The sequence below is a fragment of the Mustela nigripes genome, chromosome 2 (genome assembly GCF_022355385.1).
Source record: "Mustela nigripes isolate SB6536 chromosome 2, MUSNIG.SB6536, whole genome shotgun sequence".
NCBI lineage: Eukaryota > Metazoa > Chordata > Mammalia > Carnivora > Mustelidae > Mustela > Mustela nigripes.
In genome coordinates this window covers 193,417,002-193,429,736 of record NC_081558.1, presented here as the reverse complement: position 1 = coordinate 193,429,736, position 12,735 = coordinate 193,417,002, and the positions used below count along the sequence as shown (strand labels likewise).

The window sequence follows — 12,735 nt, the reverse complement described above, 5'->3', positions numbered from 1 at the left end:
AAAAAAAAAAAAAATACCTACAGCAGAAAACTCAGAGACTGAAGGATTGACACCCCACAAAAGAAAGATGCTAGAAAATAGTAAACAAGACAACTTTAAATAAGAATAGAAGGGGTGGGGGTGCCTTGGTGGCTCAGTGGGTTAAGCCTCTGCCTTCAGCTCGGGTTGTGATCTCAGGGGCCTGGCATCGAGCTCCGCATCAGGCTGTCTGCTTGGTAGGGAGCCTGCCCCCCCCCCCCCCCCCTCCCCCCCGCCTACTTGTGTCTGTCAAAAAAAAAAATAAAAAAAAAAAAAAAAAAAAAAAAGAATAGAGGGGGTTGCCTGAGTGGCTCAGTCAGTTATGTGTCGGACTTTTGATTTTGGCTCAGGTCACGAATGATCTCAGGGTTGTGAGATGGATCCCCACATGGGACTTAACACTCATGGGAGAGTCTGTGGGAGATTCTCTCTCTTCTCCTCCCCTTGCTCCTCCCCCAGCTCATGTGCAAATGTGCTTTCTCTCTCTCTCCAAAATAAATAAGTGAACCATAAAATAAATTAATTAACTAATTAATAGATAAGAATGAAGGAAAGGACACGAGAGACAGGTACAATTATGGATAAGCTTATATCCGGAGGTACAAGAAATTAAGGGAATTTGTAACTGATAGCCTCTATTTTTCTTCTCTAACAAAGGAGGCATACAGCATTTACTTGGAATAAAAGAGGCAGAAAAAACATAGGTAGAGGGTTTCTAGAGACAGTTTCAAGTCTGAACTATCTGTGAAGACGAATGGGAAAGAAAGTGGAGGATTACAGAATGGGATCATGGATCCAAATGGTACAAGTTCATAGTTGATGAAGCTGAGCTTTATCGTACCATTTTTCATTTTATATATTTGAAAACTTCCATCATTAGGAGGTTTTAAAAAAATGATATGGCACTAAACACCCACCAGAATAGCCAGAATGAAAAAAGACCCCGAGGAGGATGTGGAACAACTGAAACTCTCATACTCTATTGGTGGGAGTATCAACTGGCACCTCAATTTTGGAAACCTGCTTGGCAATTTCAACTAAAGCTAAACATAGGTATTACCTTTGGAACCCCATTGACAGGTAGGGAAATGTGTACGCATTTGCACTGAAACACAAGAATGAGAATGACAAAGCAGCATTTTTCACAATAGCAAAAAATTGGGAAAAAGTCCATTAGTAATAAGCTGGGTAAATCAATTGTGATACAGTCACACAACAGAATCCCATATAGCAAGGCAAATGAACGGACTACAGCTACACAAAATCAATAATATTTCTAATGTGGTAAGTAAAAGACAAAAAACACAGACTGTAAAGTTCCATTTATATATGTTAATATAGTGAATCTACATAGTTAGAAATCAGAAGAGAGTTGGAAAGTTGCTAGGAAAAGCTGTGAACTTGAGATGTGTGAGGAGAAACAGAAGTGACCACTGTTTTGAGGAACTTGGGTCTCAAGGGTAGAAGGAAAGTAGTAAGTGTGATGTGTGGTCAAGGAAGGGTTTTTTTGTTTGTTTAAAGATTCACTTATTTATTTGACAAAGAGAGAGTGTGCACAAGCAAGGGAAACAGGCAGGTGAGGGAGCAGGGAGCCCAATGCGGGGATGCGAGGCTCAATCCCAGGACCACAACCGAAGCCGAAGGCAGCCACTTAACCAACTGAGCCACCCAGGTGCCCCTGAAGGATTGTTTTCAAATGAGAAATGTGGCATATATTCTACTTCCTGATCAGGGTGAGATTAAACAGATGTTTCTGCTTTGTGAAAACTCTCTTACCTGTTTACTTGTAAACAATGCTTTCAACTTTGTGCTTCTCTATGTATGTCATACTTCAGAGAAATGGTTTACTTTTCTTTAATTCTTAAATTTTTTTGAAGTAAACTCTACCCTCAAAATAGGGCTCAAACTCATGACCCTAAGATTAAGAGTTGCATGCTCTACCCACTGAACCAGCCAGGTGCTCCTAAAAGGTTTACTTTCAAAGAAATGTGAAAGAGCTGAAGGAGTTAAAGACAAAGGTTACTTCTGTTTTTGTTAAAAATATAATGTCCCAATGTTTTATAAATGGCCTTTACAAAAAAAAAAAAAAAAAAAAAAGTCTAGCCACATTTGGTACAATAAGGTCTCACTAATGTACATAGTTGTACACTACAGTCCATGAGCAGGAGCGAAGAAACTGGCCTATAAGATAAATCCATGTCAGAGACAGAACTGAGCTCTGACCAGGGAACCCTGGATTACAGAAGAAATTCTGGTTTTTAAGTAACCAGAAGAGGGGTAGAGGGTGGTGAGGCCCAAAGGTTCCTGCTCATAAAAGCCCCAGGTTCTCTTCCTTTAATTAACACGGAATAGTAAAAGTAACTGGCAAAAAGCAAAGCTAACACACATACACAAAACAAAACTCAGGTAAAGTGTCTTAATAAAGATGAGATCACAGAAAATTAGAAAGCAAAGAAATAGATAAAAGAGCAAAATGAGTAAATATTACCTCCTTATGGAAAATTCTGAAGGTAATAAAGAAAGGGTTGATTACAATAAGAAAATCACCCCTGTTGTAAGCATGTCTAACTTGACTGCCTCAATCTCCCAGTAATTTCTTTCTAATATCCCAAAGTGAATTCAAATTTCCCTAGCAACCGTCAACAGGGGCCAGTCTGTCCTTATTTTCTACCTTCCCATAAATGCATTTATTTCCCTCAGAGGCAAATTAAAAATGTGAATTTTTGTGCATCTATTACTTTTTTCTCCCTCACACCTATAATGTAAATGTATAGAGCTTGTATAAAGGCAACTGACATAATTTTGTACATAATAGAAATGATCTGATTAATTCAAGAAACTAAGAAACAAGAGACCTTATTTAACTTGTTACCAACAGGAATACTGTGTAATACAAATAATTATAATTATCTCGTGAGCACATCACACCCATAACTTTGTAGTTAGTAGGATGTTCAGAGACTAGATATGTTAGAAGGTGACTGGAACTAAAGCCCCAATTTCTAGACTTCTGCTGACCAAAAGGTTAGCTGCAGCCACACATGGTTACTGAGCACTTAACATGGCTAACCAGACTTAGTATGAGGGAAAAAATTTAAATCTTATTAATGTTTAATTTGATCACATACAGAAATGATATTTTGTATATACTGGGCTAAACAAAATATATTCTTTAAGAACTATAATGTCTCACAACTCTATAGACTCAAATATTTCCACAAGGTACAACCTGCTGGGCCTAAGGAGCCCAAGATCTCCAATTCCATCTACATTCCATCACCCCGGGGTGCCTGGGTGGCTCAGTGGTTAAATACCTGCTTTTGGCTTAGGTCCTGGGATGGAGCCCCACACTGGGCTCTGCTTGGTAGGACGCCTGCTTCATCCTCTTCCACTGCCCATGCTTGTGTTCCCTAATTCCTATAAATGATAATAATACAAAATATCCTTCCTACCCAGAGGTTGTCAGAAGAGCAGATTCAAATGAGACACTTATAAAATTATCTTAAAAAATAAGTTATATCGGGGCACCTGCATGGCTCAATCTATTAAACATCTGACTGTTGGTTTCAGCTACCATCATGATCTCAGCAGGGAAATTGGCTTGTCCCCAGGCTAGTCTCCCACCACTTGAGGGCTTCCCCCTCCACCCCATGCAAATTACATCGTAACAACTGTGCATTTTGGTTCACTGTGATGATCTAGATTAGTGACTGCTACATGTTTATAGTACTGATTCAAATTCCATCGCTGATGAAGTTATATAAATAATGCATATATTGATACTTTTGGCAAAATATAAATTTAAAACTTGTATAATGTTCTTGAGTTTTTTGGAAAAAAAAATATATATATATATGTTAAATATATGTTAAGGGGGACACACACACACACACACACACACACACATATATGTTAAGGGGGAAAAAGGTACAATTCACTTTTCTAGCCAAGAGTTACCAGGTTCTTTCTAAAAGTATCAGATTTCACATTGTACAACCAAGTAATTCCTCTCAATTCTTACTGTACAACAACCCAGGGCATCAACTCTCAAAAGTTTTTGTCTGGCCCATCAGGGAAAACCCCCATGGGAATCATCTGGTATTCAAGAGTTCAAAGCTCTGTTCACTGGGGAATCCAAGTGAGACTGAAAGTCAGCTACAGTCCTCTAACAATTCAACAGAGATGTGGCTGAATTTGGTTCACTGTTTCTTGAGATTCCTTGAGAGCATGTGATCTGTGCAGCCAAACTACCAGTCCTCTGGAGAAACATTTAAAACTCACTCAGAGGGCGCCTGGGTGGCTCAGTGGGTTAAGCCGCTGCCTTCGGCTCAGGTCATGATCTCAGGGTCCTGGGATCGAGTCCCGCATCGGGCTCTCTGCTCGGCAGGGAGCCTGCTTCCCTCTCTCTCTCTCTCGCTACCTCTCCGTCTACTTGTGATTTCTCTCTGTCAAATTAATAAATAAATTCTTTAAAAAAAATAAAATAAAATAAAACTCACTCAGAACATATATTTACACTATGGGATGGTGAAAAAGTAACCAAAATTGGTTACCTGTAATCGAAGTGTGTTTTTATTTCTTGGAAGTAAATGAAATCAAAGTCATTCCCATTCCAACTTGTAAAATGCCTTTGAAATAATGAAAGTGATTTAATAGTTTCAAAGGAAATTTGCATTGTCTCAGTTAACCAATTAACACTGGTTAATTTGACTGTTAATCCTTTTTCTCACCAACTATCAAAAGAGACACTAAACCATGCCATGATCTCACACCTACCCTAAAAATAGACTGTTATTATCTTCCTCCCTTAGCCTACCTTCTCTTTGTCAACAGGACAGGCCACAGTCTTCTCTTCTACAGCACACTGCTAATTAAAATACACTGCAAATACTCCTGAGTCAAAGTTAAAGCCTTTAATGCTTAAACTCTAATTGGCTAACTCTTTATTAGAAACCTGAAAGAGTGAGTCAATGAGGTGAGGGAAGAAGGTGACAGAAAAGGCCCATGGGAGGGCGCCTGGGTGGCTCAGATGGTTAAGCCTCTGCTTTCAGCTCAGGTCATGATCCTAGGGTAGGGTCCTGGGATCGAGTCATGTTGGGCTCCCTGCTCGGCGGGGAGCCTGCTTCTCCTTCTCCCTCTACTGCTCCCCTTGCTTGTGCTCTCTCTCTCTTTCTCTGTCAAATAAATAAAATCTTAAAAAAAAAAAAAAAGTTAAAAAAAAAAATGAAAAGGCCTGTGGGAAAGCACAAAAGAGAAACTGTCTCTAAGTCACCATTTCACCACTGAATGTAAAAACATTTTCAGCTTCTTTTACATTTTTACACAGAGACAGTGATGGATTCAACAGAGTGAACAGACCACAAAGCAATGCCAATAATGGAGCCCCAAGAGATCACCAAACCAAACGATGAACTTCGAACCAGCTTCTGCAACAGACCACTTCATCATGCCGGGGTGACGTTTTCCCAACTCCCTCGCATTCCACAATTCGTCATTTCAGCCCCCAAAAGAGCTGGGTAGAAAATAAGATAGGGAACCAGCAACAGAAAAGGTTACCTCTTTTTACTGAAACACAGCACACTCTTAACAGAAACCAGTCTAATTCCAATACCAATCTAACAATTATTCTAGAATATTAGTTTTCTTTAAAAAAAAAAAAATAAGTGGATGAAAAACAATAGGATAAAGTCATAAGTTCATTTTCCTTAGATAATTTTTAATTATGTCTGGGTTACTTTATCATTTTAAAGTCCACATCCATTCCCTGCTGGCCACTGAATGAACAAATGAACCAAATTAAAAGTTCCCAGCAACAACTCTTGCCTTTATTTAATTACACCTGATAATGATTTGTACATAAGAGAGGACAGACAGAAACAAGGGGACTAGGAGAACAGGCTGCGACAGGAAATTAAAATGAGACTGACTGTAACACGAATGCACTCCATTACTGAATGCAGAGCAAAGCTGACACAAACACCAAACACCAAGCTGGTCTGGGCAGAATACTGAGCCCAGCCCTGCTCACCTCTTCCATAATGTACCTATTCTTTTTTGTTGTTGTTGTTGTGATATACCTAGTCTTGACCTTCAAATGCTCTTTCCCTCTGGGTCTTTTCCTCAAGTCAATATACATCAATTCCTGTCTGGAACACTTTCCCCATTTATATCATTAACAGGCACTGTGCACACACTGCGAACAAAATAAGGAATAAACAGATAAGCCCTGACACATCATGAAATGTACAGCCTGTTGAGGAAAAACAATTATAATAAAGGCCCACTTGATAACTGTTAGAACACGCTCCAGTAATGTAATATGTTCAGAGCAGGGAAAATTCACTTACCAGATGCCAACAAAGCTATTTCAACCATCTTAAGAGCTGCTGGCACAACCCGGGCTCTAGGTGGTGGCTGGAGGGATACAAGCGACTCGGAAACTGATGGATGTAAGCCGATGAGAGGAATAGGAAGGTAGGGTGCCCGTATTTCTGCCTGGGCATTTTGATGGCTGAAAAAGCCACCTAATGGGAGCGGGAGCAGTGCTCACGTAGACAGGTTCAACTGGAGGTGCCTGTGGGAAGTCTAAGCAGGGGATGCTAAGTGGGGGTTTCGAATGATGGGGAGAAGCTTGGTAGACAGACTAGAAATAGACTGGAAGCTGTCAAGACCTAAATGCTAACTGAAGCCATAACTTGAGGAACCCCAACATTTAAGGTACAAGGAGGATACTGGGTACACGAAGAAAAATGAAAAGTAAGGTTCTAGGTCTGGCGGCTGTAAGTTACAGGAGTCCCTCTCTGCTGGCTTCTACCTTTATCCTCTCGGTCTGCTACTGTACCTTGGGATGAAAGTCATATATGCAACGCTTCACTATCAACCCAACTGCAAATGCTAGTATGTTTTTCTTTCTTTACTTACCCGATGCCCGCTCTTTTTAATCTATGAAAATCTAGCTTCACTCACTACGGAAACCATCTTCCCTGTGGAATCCAGAACTTCCTGAATGTTCCCAGTAATTTCCTAATCGTAAGTCCTATTGACTTCATTTTTGCACCAGTTTCTGGGACACCCTCCTCCCACGGTTGTCTTACATCCCCCACAACACTTCCCACTGTTCACCTGCTGTGTACTTACTAGATGGTGTGCTCCAATGTCACCTTGCATCACCTCTCCTAGTCCCACTAGCTTGTCCTGGCTAACCCAACACAGATGGTACTTCTCAGCAGCGATTCTCAATTCTCTACCACCAATCTGTCTTTCCCAAGATCCTGACCTTTGTTTCAATTTTCCTACAAGACACTTTTTTTTTTATACTTCCATTCCCCTCAGATGCCTCGAACACCACCTGTCCAAACTCAAACTTGCTGGTTGTTTCCTCTAAAACGTTCCTCTTTTTTTCCTCTGTAGTTCAGTGACTTCCCATTCACTCAAAGCCAGGAATCCTACTGCTTCTCTCCAACTAATTTCTTGCAACTAACCAGGTATCAGGCTTCAGTTCATTTCTCTCAAAACAACTTTTTAGATCAGAGAGGAGGCCCAACACCACTGTTTTTCCATAGGGGCTGCTTCTGTGTACACCATCCTAGATAGCTTCCTGTGTTAGTGTTAGACCCATTGTTTCCACCTGCCTCCAGGACTGCTGCAGAGTTCATCATTTAAGCGAATAATCTCAGCATATAATCTCACTTCTTTAATGGCTCCACAAGCTTCTCAGTGCCACCACGGAGAGTAGTATAACTTGACAAATGTCAATCATCTTTCATCTCCTACTAAGCTCTTGGCACAGCCTTGGAGCCTCACTCACCCAGAGTGTGGTCAGCAGTGACATGATGAGGAACTTGCTAAAAAGCAGAATCTCGGGCCTCACCCAACTATCTTACGAGAATGATTCAGATACCATCAAAAGTTTGAGAAGTGCTGGTTAGGTGCTTTAATGAACTGAATTTCTCACCTCCCAAGACACATTCTACCCTTTCAGATCTCCGTGCCTTTACAAAACCTGTATCACCTGCTGGATGTGTCCTATCAAAATTTGCGCCTTGCGAAGTTCTATACTACTGTAAGGGTACCTAGCACAGCACAGAACATAGTAAGCAATAAATACCTGAATGATTAAATCATGTAATCAATTAATTAATGGATGAATTTGGCTCCAGACATGCAGGTTCTGAGGTACTAAAGTGCATTCAGATGAATGTGAATGTCAGGCAGTTGGAAATAGTGGCGCAGGATTCAAAGCAGAGGTGGGCTGAGCTGGCACTACTTTTAAGTCATGAACAACTATTTGGAGGTTATAGTAACGGATAAATGAGTCCACCCACATTTAAGATTGAGAGAAGAAGACTATGGGACAAATCATGGGGAAGGCTGGTATTTAAGGGACCTACTATGAATTCGATGAAGAGCAGGTTAGCAGGGTGCAAAGAACCAAAACAGGTATCAAGGAGCTCCGAAGAGATGAATGGATTTGCCAAAGGGTTCCTGTTCTCTCTGGCAACTGAAGTGGAAGAGAACAATGAGATCAAAGATAAAGCAAAAGCTTAGAACTTCTTTAGACTAACAAAGAATGAGACAAGGCAACTGTAATGACCACTACCAAGGACCGGAGAGCTGGAACTGATGAGAGCTACAGCACATACAGGGGCCTAGTGATTAAAAAGCTGCAAACCTTCAGTCATAAGACATTTGCTCTCTGCCACATACCATAAGCTAACACTGGGACTATAATAAGAACACAAGTAATGCCCCTCAATGCCCCTCGTGCAAGGAGATAAACTGAGTAACTGATGGACACCGCACAAGAAATACGGTAAGAAGCCATTATAAAGTGGCTTCCCTTGGAGGGGGGGCAACTTTTTTTTAGGTGGTTGGTATAATGGAAAAAATGTAGACCGTAAGAGAGGTATATGGAGGGGATCAAGTTCACATTTAATCTTTATTATTTTTTACACAAAGGAAGACTCCAGGCAAGCAAAATGATAAAACATTTCACTCTGCTCCGTAATGACTCTGAGATGGTAGGAACCCTATTCTTTTTTTTTTTTTTTAAGATTTTATTTTATTTATTTGACAGAGAGAGATCACAAGTAGGCAGAGAGACAGGCAGAGAGAGAGGGAAGCAGGCTCCCTGCTGAGCAGAGAGGAAAATAAGCTTAAGAAATCATTGGGTGCCTGGGTGGCTCAGTGGGTTAAGCTGCTGCCTTCGGCTCAGGTCATGATCTTAGGGTCCTGGGATCGAGTCCCGCATCGGGCTCCCTGCTCAGCAGGGAGCCTGCGTCCCTCTCTCTCTCTCTCTCTGCCTGCCTCTCCATCTACTTGTGATTTCTCTCTGTCAAATAAATAAATAAAATCTTAAAAAAAAAAAAAAGAAATCATGAATTATGATGTATGTCTAAAAGATTTCCTAAAGTGTTGCATCTGTATTCAGATTCAACCTTTTTTTTTTTAAGATTTCATTTATTTATTTGACAGAGAGAGATCACAAGTAGGCAAAGAGGTGGGGGGGGGGGGCAGGCTCCCTGCTGAGCAGAAAGCCTGATGCAGTCTCAATCCCAGGACCCTGAGATCATGACCTGAGCCGAAGGCAGCAGCTTAACCCACTGAGCCACCCAGGCGCCCCAGTAGGAACCGTATTCTTGACACACAAAGCAACTGAGGCGCACAGAAAGGACAGAGGCCTGCAACCATCAAATGGCTAACAAGTAGTGGGAAGACAAGTACTTTTTTTTTAAAGATTTTATTTATTTATTTGATAGACAGAGATTCCAACTAGTGAGAGAGGCAGGCAGGGAGAGAGAGGAGGAAGCAGGCTCCCAGCTGAGCAGAGAACCAGATGCGGGGCTCGATCCCAGGACCCTGGGATCATGACCTGAGCTGAAGGCAGAGGCTAGCTTCACTCATGCTGACAGTGTGTGAGAAACAACAGCACCCCAAACTTTAACAAGATCCTCAGGTGATGCTGATGCTGATACACGGGCCACATGAGTTTGTAACACCCGCCTAAGCCCTGGTTCCCTGTGTTATTGTAATAGTGTCTGAGAGTATGAACTAAGATTAAGAAAATAAAGGGCTAAAATGAAAGTCTTCAGTATTTGGCACATAGTCAAACCAACAGCAGGTTCTTACTACATGACAGATAACCAGTGATAGAAATTTAGGAGGTCAATTAGAGGTAATCAAAGAGGAAAATGGCTGTTTCAGAGGCAAAAATAGCAAATGGTAAGAGCAAGGATTAAGGAGGAAATCTGTGACCTTAGCAAATTAAGTTATATAACTACTCTGCACCTCAGTTTCCTCACATGTGCAACAGGGATCATTACAATACATACCCTCCAGGACTGCTAGGTAGATGGAGTATATATAAAGCCCTTACCAGTGCCCTGGCATTTAATAACTGTTCCCTCAAGGCTCTAATATTACTACCATTGCTACAGCTGTTCTACTACAGCCACTTTTGCTACTGGTAGTGTGACTTGATACTGGACAGGTAATAAAATACATCAAAAGGGCTTCCACTAGCAACCAGAATATATGACAAAACTCTTTACAACCCATATGGAAACAGATCTAGAGAAAAAATAGCACTGCACTTTTTAATATGTAAGTCTCCTCCACTTTGTTTTGCCAAATGTAGAAGTCAATCATGTTACCACTCAAATCAAATTCATAGGAATGAATGCCTAAAATGGCAAGAGTTATCTGAAGAACTACTCAAAGCCATAGATCAATTACATAGCTTTTTGAGTTGTTCCCTAAGCTGGAAAACTGTACCTAAAAATAGTTGTTAAGCTAAAGACAACAGTGCTTTTATGAGAAGTTCACTATCTTAGTATACCGTTTATGAGTAGAATGACTCTGTATCAAAAATATCCTGTTGAGATTGCTCCTAACAAAGTGAGGTGTCCAGAAAAAAATGAAATCCACACAATTATCTGGAAATCCCCAGGGTGGGGGTTGGCATTGGGTGGGGGGTGATCCTCTACATGTGTTATTCCACTTTTCTGCTCTAGATGTAGCTTAAAATATTTTTCCCAGAGAGAAGATGCATTACCCACTTCAACTTCAGTTTAGTCTTTGACAAAACAAAGGTGGGAATGTACCATGTAAACTGGTTACTGACCCTTCGTCCTTTCCAGAAGCATTACTTTGGAAATTTCACCCAAGTCTAAATGATATGTATCAAAAAGGTGGAGGTGGTGCTATATATTGAAGATTAGACTTGTTAATAGAATGTTGATCCCATGAGTAATGCTCACAGATGTGGCACCCAACAATGGAATTAACATTTCAACAGGAAGCAGAGAGCCATCCCAACAAAAAGGGCCACCCGCTCCTCTCCAACACTTAAAAAAAAAAAAAAAAAAAAAAAAAGCCCTTCCAGAGACTACACAAAGTGTGCCTCCTGAGGGTCGCACCGTTGGATTTTTAAAAATAGCCATTTGGTTCTAAACGTGACCTATGCCTATCCTGACAAACAAGATCAGTTAGTTAAAACACTGCCATGAAACCTGATCAGTTTTTTAAAGCGTCAAATGATTGTGCCTTCTAATGGTCCACACATTTTTTAAATGCCTATTTTTTCCCCTCCTGAGAGAGGCGCAGTCAAAAAATGTACTTGGCGAAACCTTCAGGAATTACCCTGTGTAAGTCATCCCCTCTTATCTTCGAAATGAATTAACTCATCATAAACGCAAACCGAGCTTACGATTTCCTCTTTGCACTTCGCTCCGGGAATGCAGCAATTATACGACTGCATTTCTGCAGGAACCTAGTCTGGATTTCCAACCGGCTACTCCGTCGAGCCCCCGTCTAGTTAACAGCTCGGGCTTGGGCTCGCCTCTTCCCGAGATGAAGAAGGCTCAAGCGACGACTGTTCATCTCGTGCTTGGGCTCGCCTCTTCTAGGAGACCAGGAATGCTCACGCTACTGTTCCTTCAGCGCCTCTTTCCTAGAGATCGCTTGGACGCACGGCGGCACTGGAAAGCTCAGTGTCTATTTAATCATGGCGTTTGTAATCCAGCCTCCCCGCCTGGACCGCTCAACACCTGGGAACTCGCAGCCCTAGGCTCCTGAAACCGAGTAACCCCGCGCGGACTCGACACGAGCGAACAAGAGAAAGGGCAAGAGCGCATAAAGCAAAGCTCGCACCCGCAGCGAAGAATGGTCCGGGAAAGACGCCGGGCGCACCCGGCACGCCGCGCCCACCCACCCGCGCCCCGGGAGCCCCTCCACCCACGCCCCCCCCCCCGGGGGGCGGTCCCCCCTCCCCCCCCCCCCCCCCCCCGCCCCCGCATCTCACGCCCCCGCACGGCTCCACTCCGAGGCGTTCCACCTTCCCGGCTCGCACGCCCGGCTCCGCAAAACCACCCCGGTGCAATACCGCCCGCACAGCCACCACTGCCGCAGCGCCCCCAAATCGCCCCCGTCCCCTCCCCCACGCCTCATTGTTCCCGGGTGGCCGCAGGCAGAGAGCGCCCCAGGGCGGTGCCGGCAATAGGAACCCTTGGAACCAAATTGCCCCCTACTCACCCGCGACTCCGCACAGGAGGACCAAGCGCAGCAGAAGCGCCATGGTGGCGGCCCGGCCGTGGGCGGTGACTGGAGGTAGGCGGCTCTCACCCGGGGTCTCCGTCAGCCGGTGCCTGCGCGCTCCCGACTGGCTGGCGGCGGCGGCACCTCAGCACCCCCGTCCCACCCCACCCTCGCTTGGCAGGT

At 42.9% G+C, this 12,735-nt stretch overlaps 1 protein-coding gene across 4 annotated transcripts in view; it reads right to left on the bottom strand.

The window, feature by feature from the left end:
* The window catches only part of CXADR (CXADR Ig-like cell adhesion molecule), a 55,602-nt gene extending 42,909 nt beyond the window's left edge, over positions 1-12,693 (bottom strand). For all 4 annotated transcript variants that reach the window (XM_059392172.1, XM_059392174.1, XM_059392173.1 and 1 more), the window contains exon 1: positions 12,550-12,693. In XM_059392172.1, coding sequence (XP_059248155.1) covers positions 12,550-12,592 — 43 coding nt within the window. In that variant the 5' untranslated portion in view covers positions 12,593-12,693. The remainder of the gene's footprint in view (positions 1-12,549) is intronic.
* Positions 12,694-12,735: the final 42 nt, after the last annotated feature.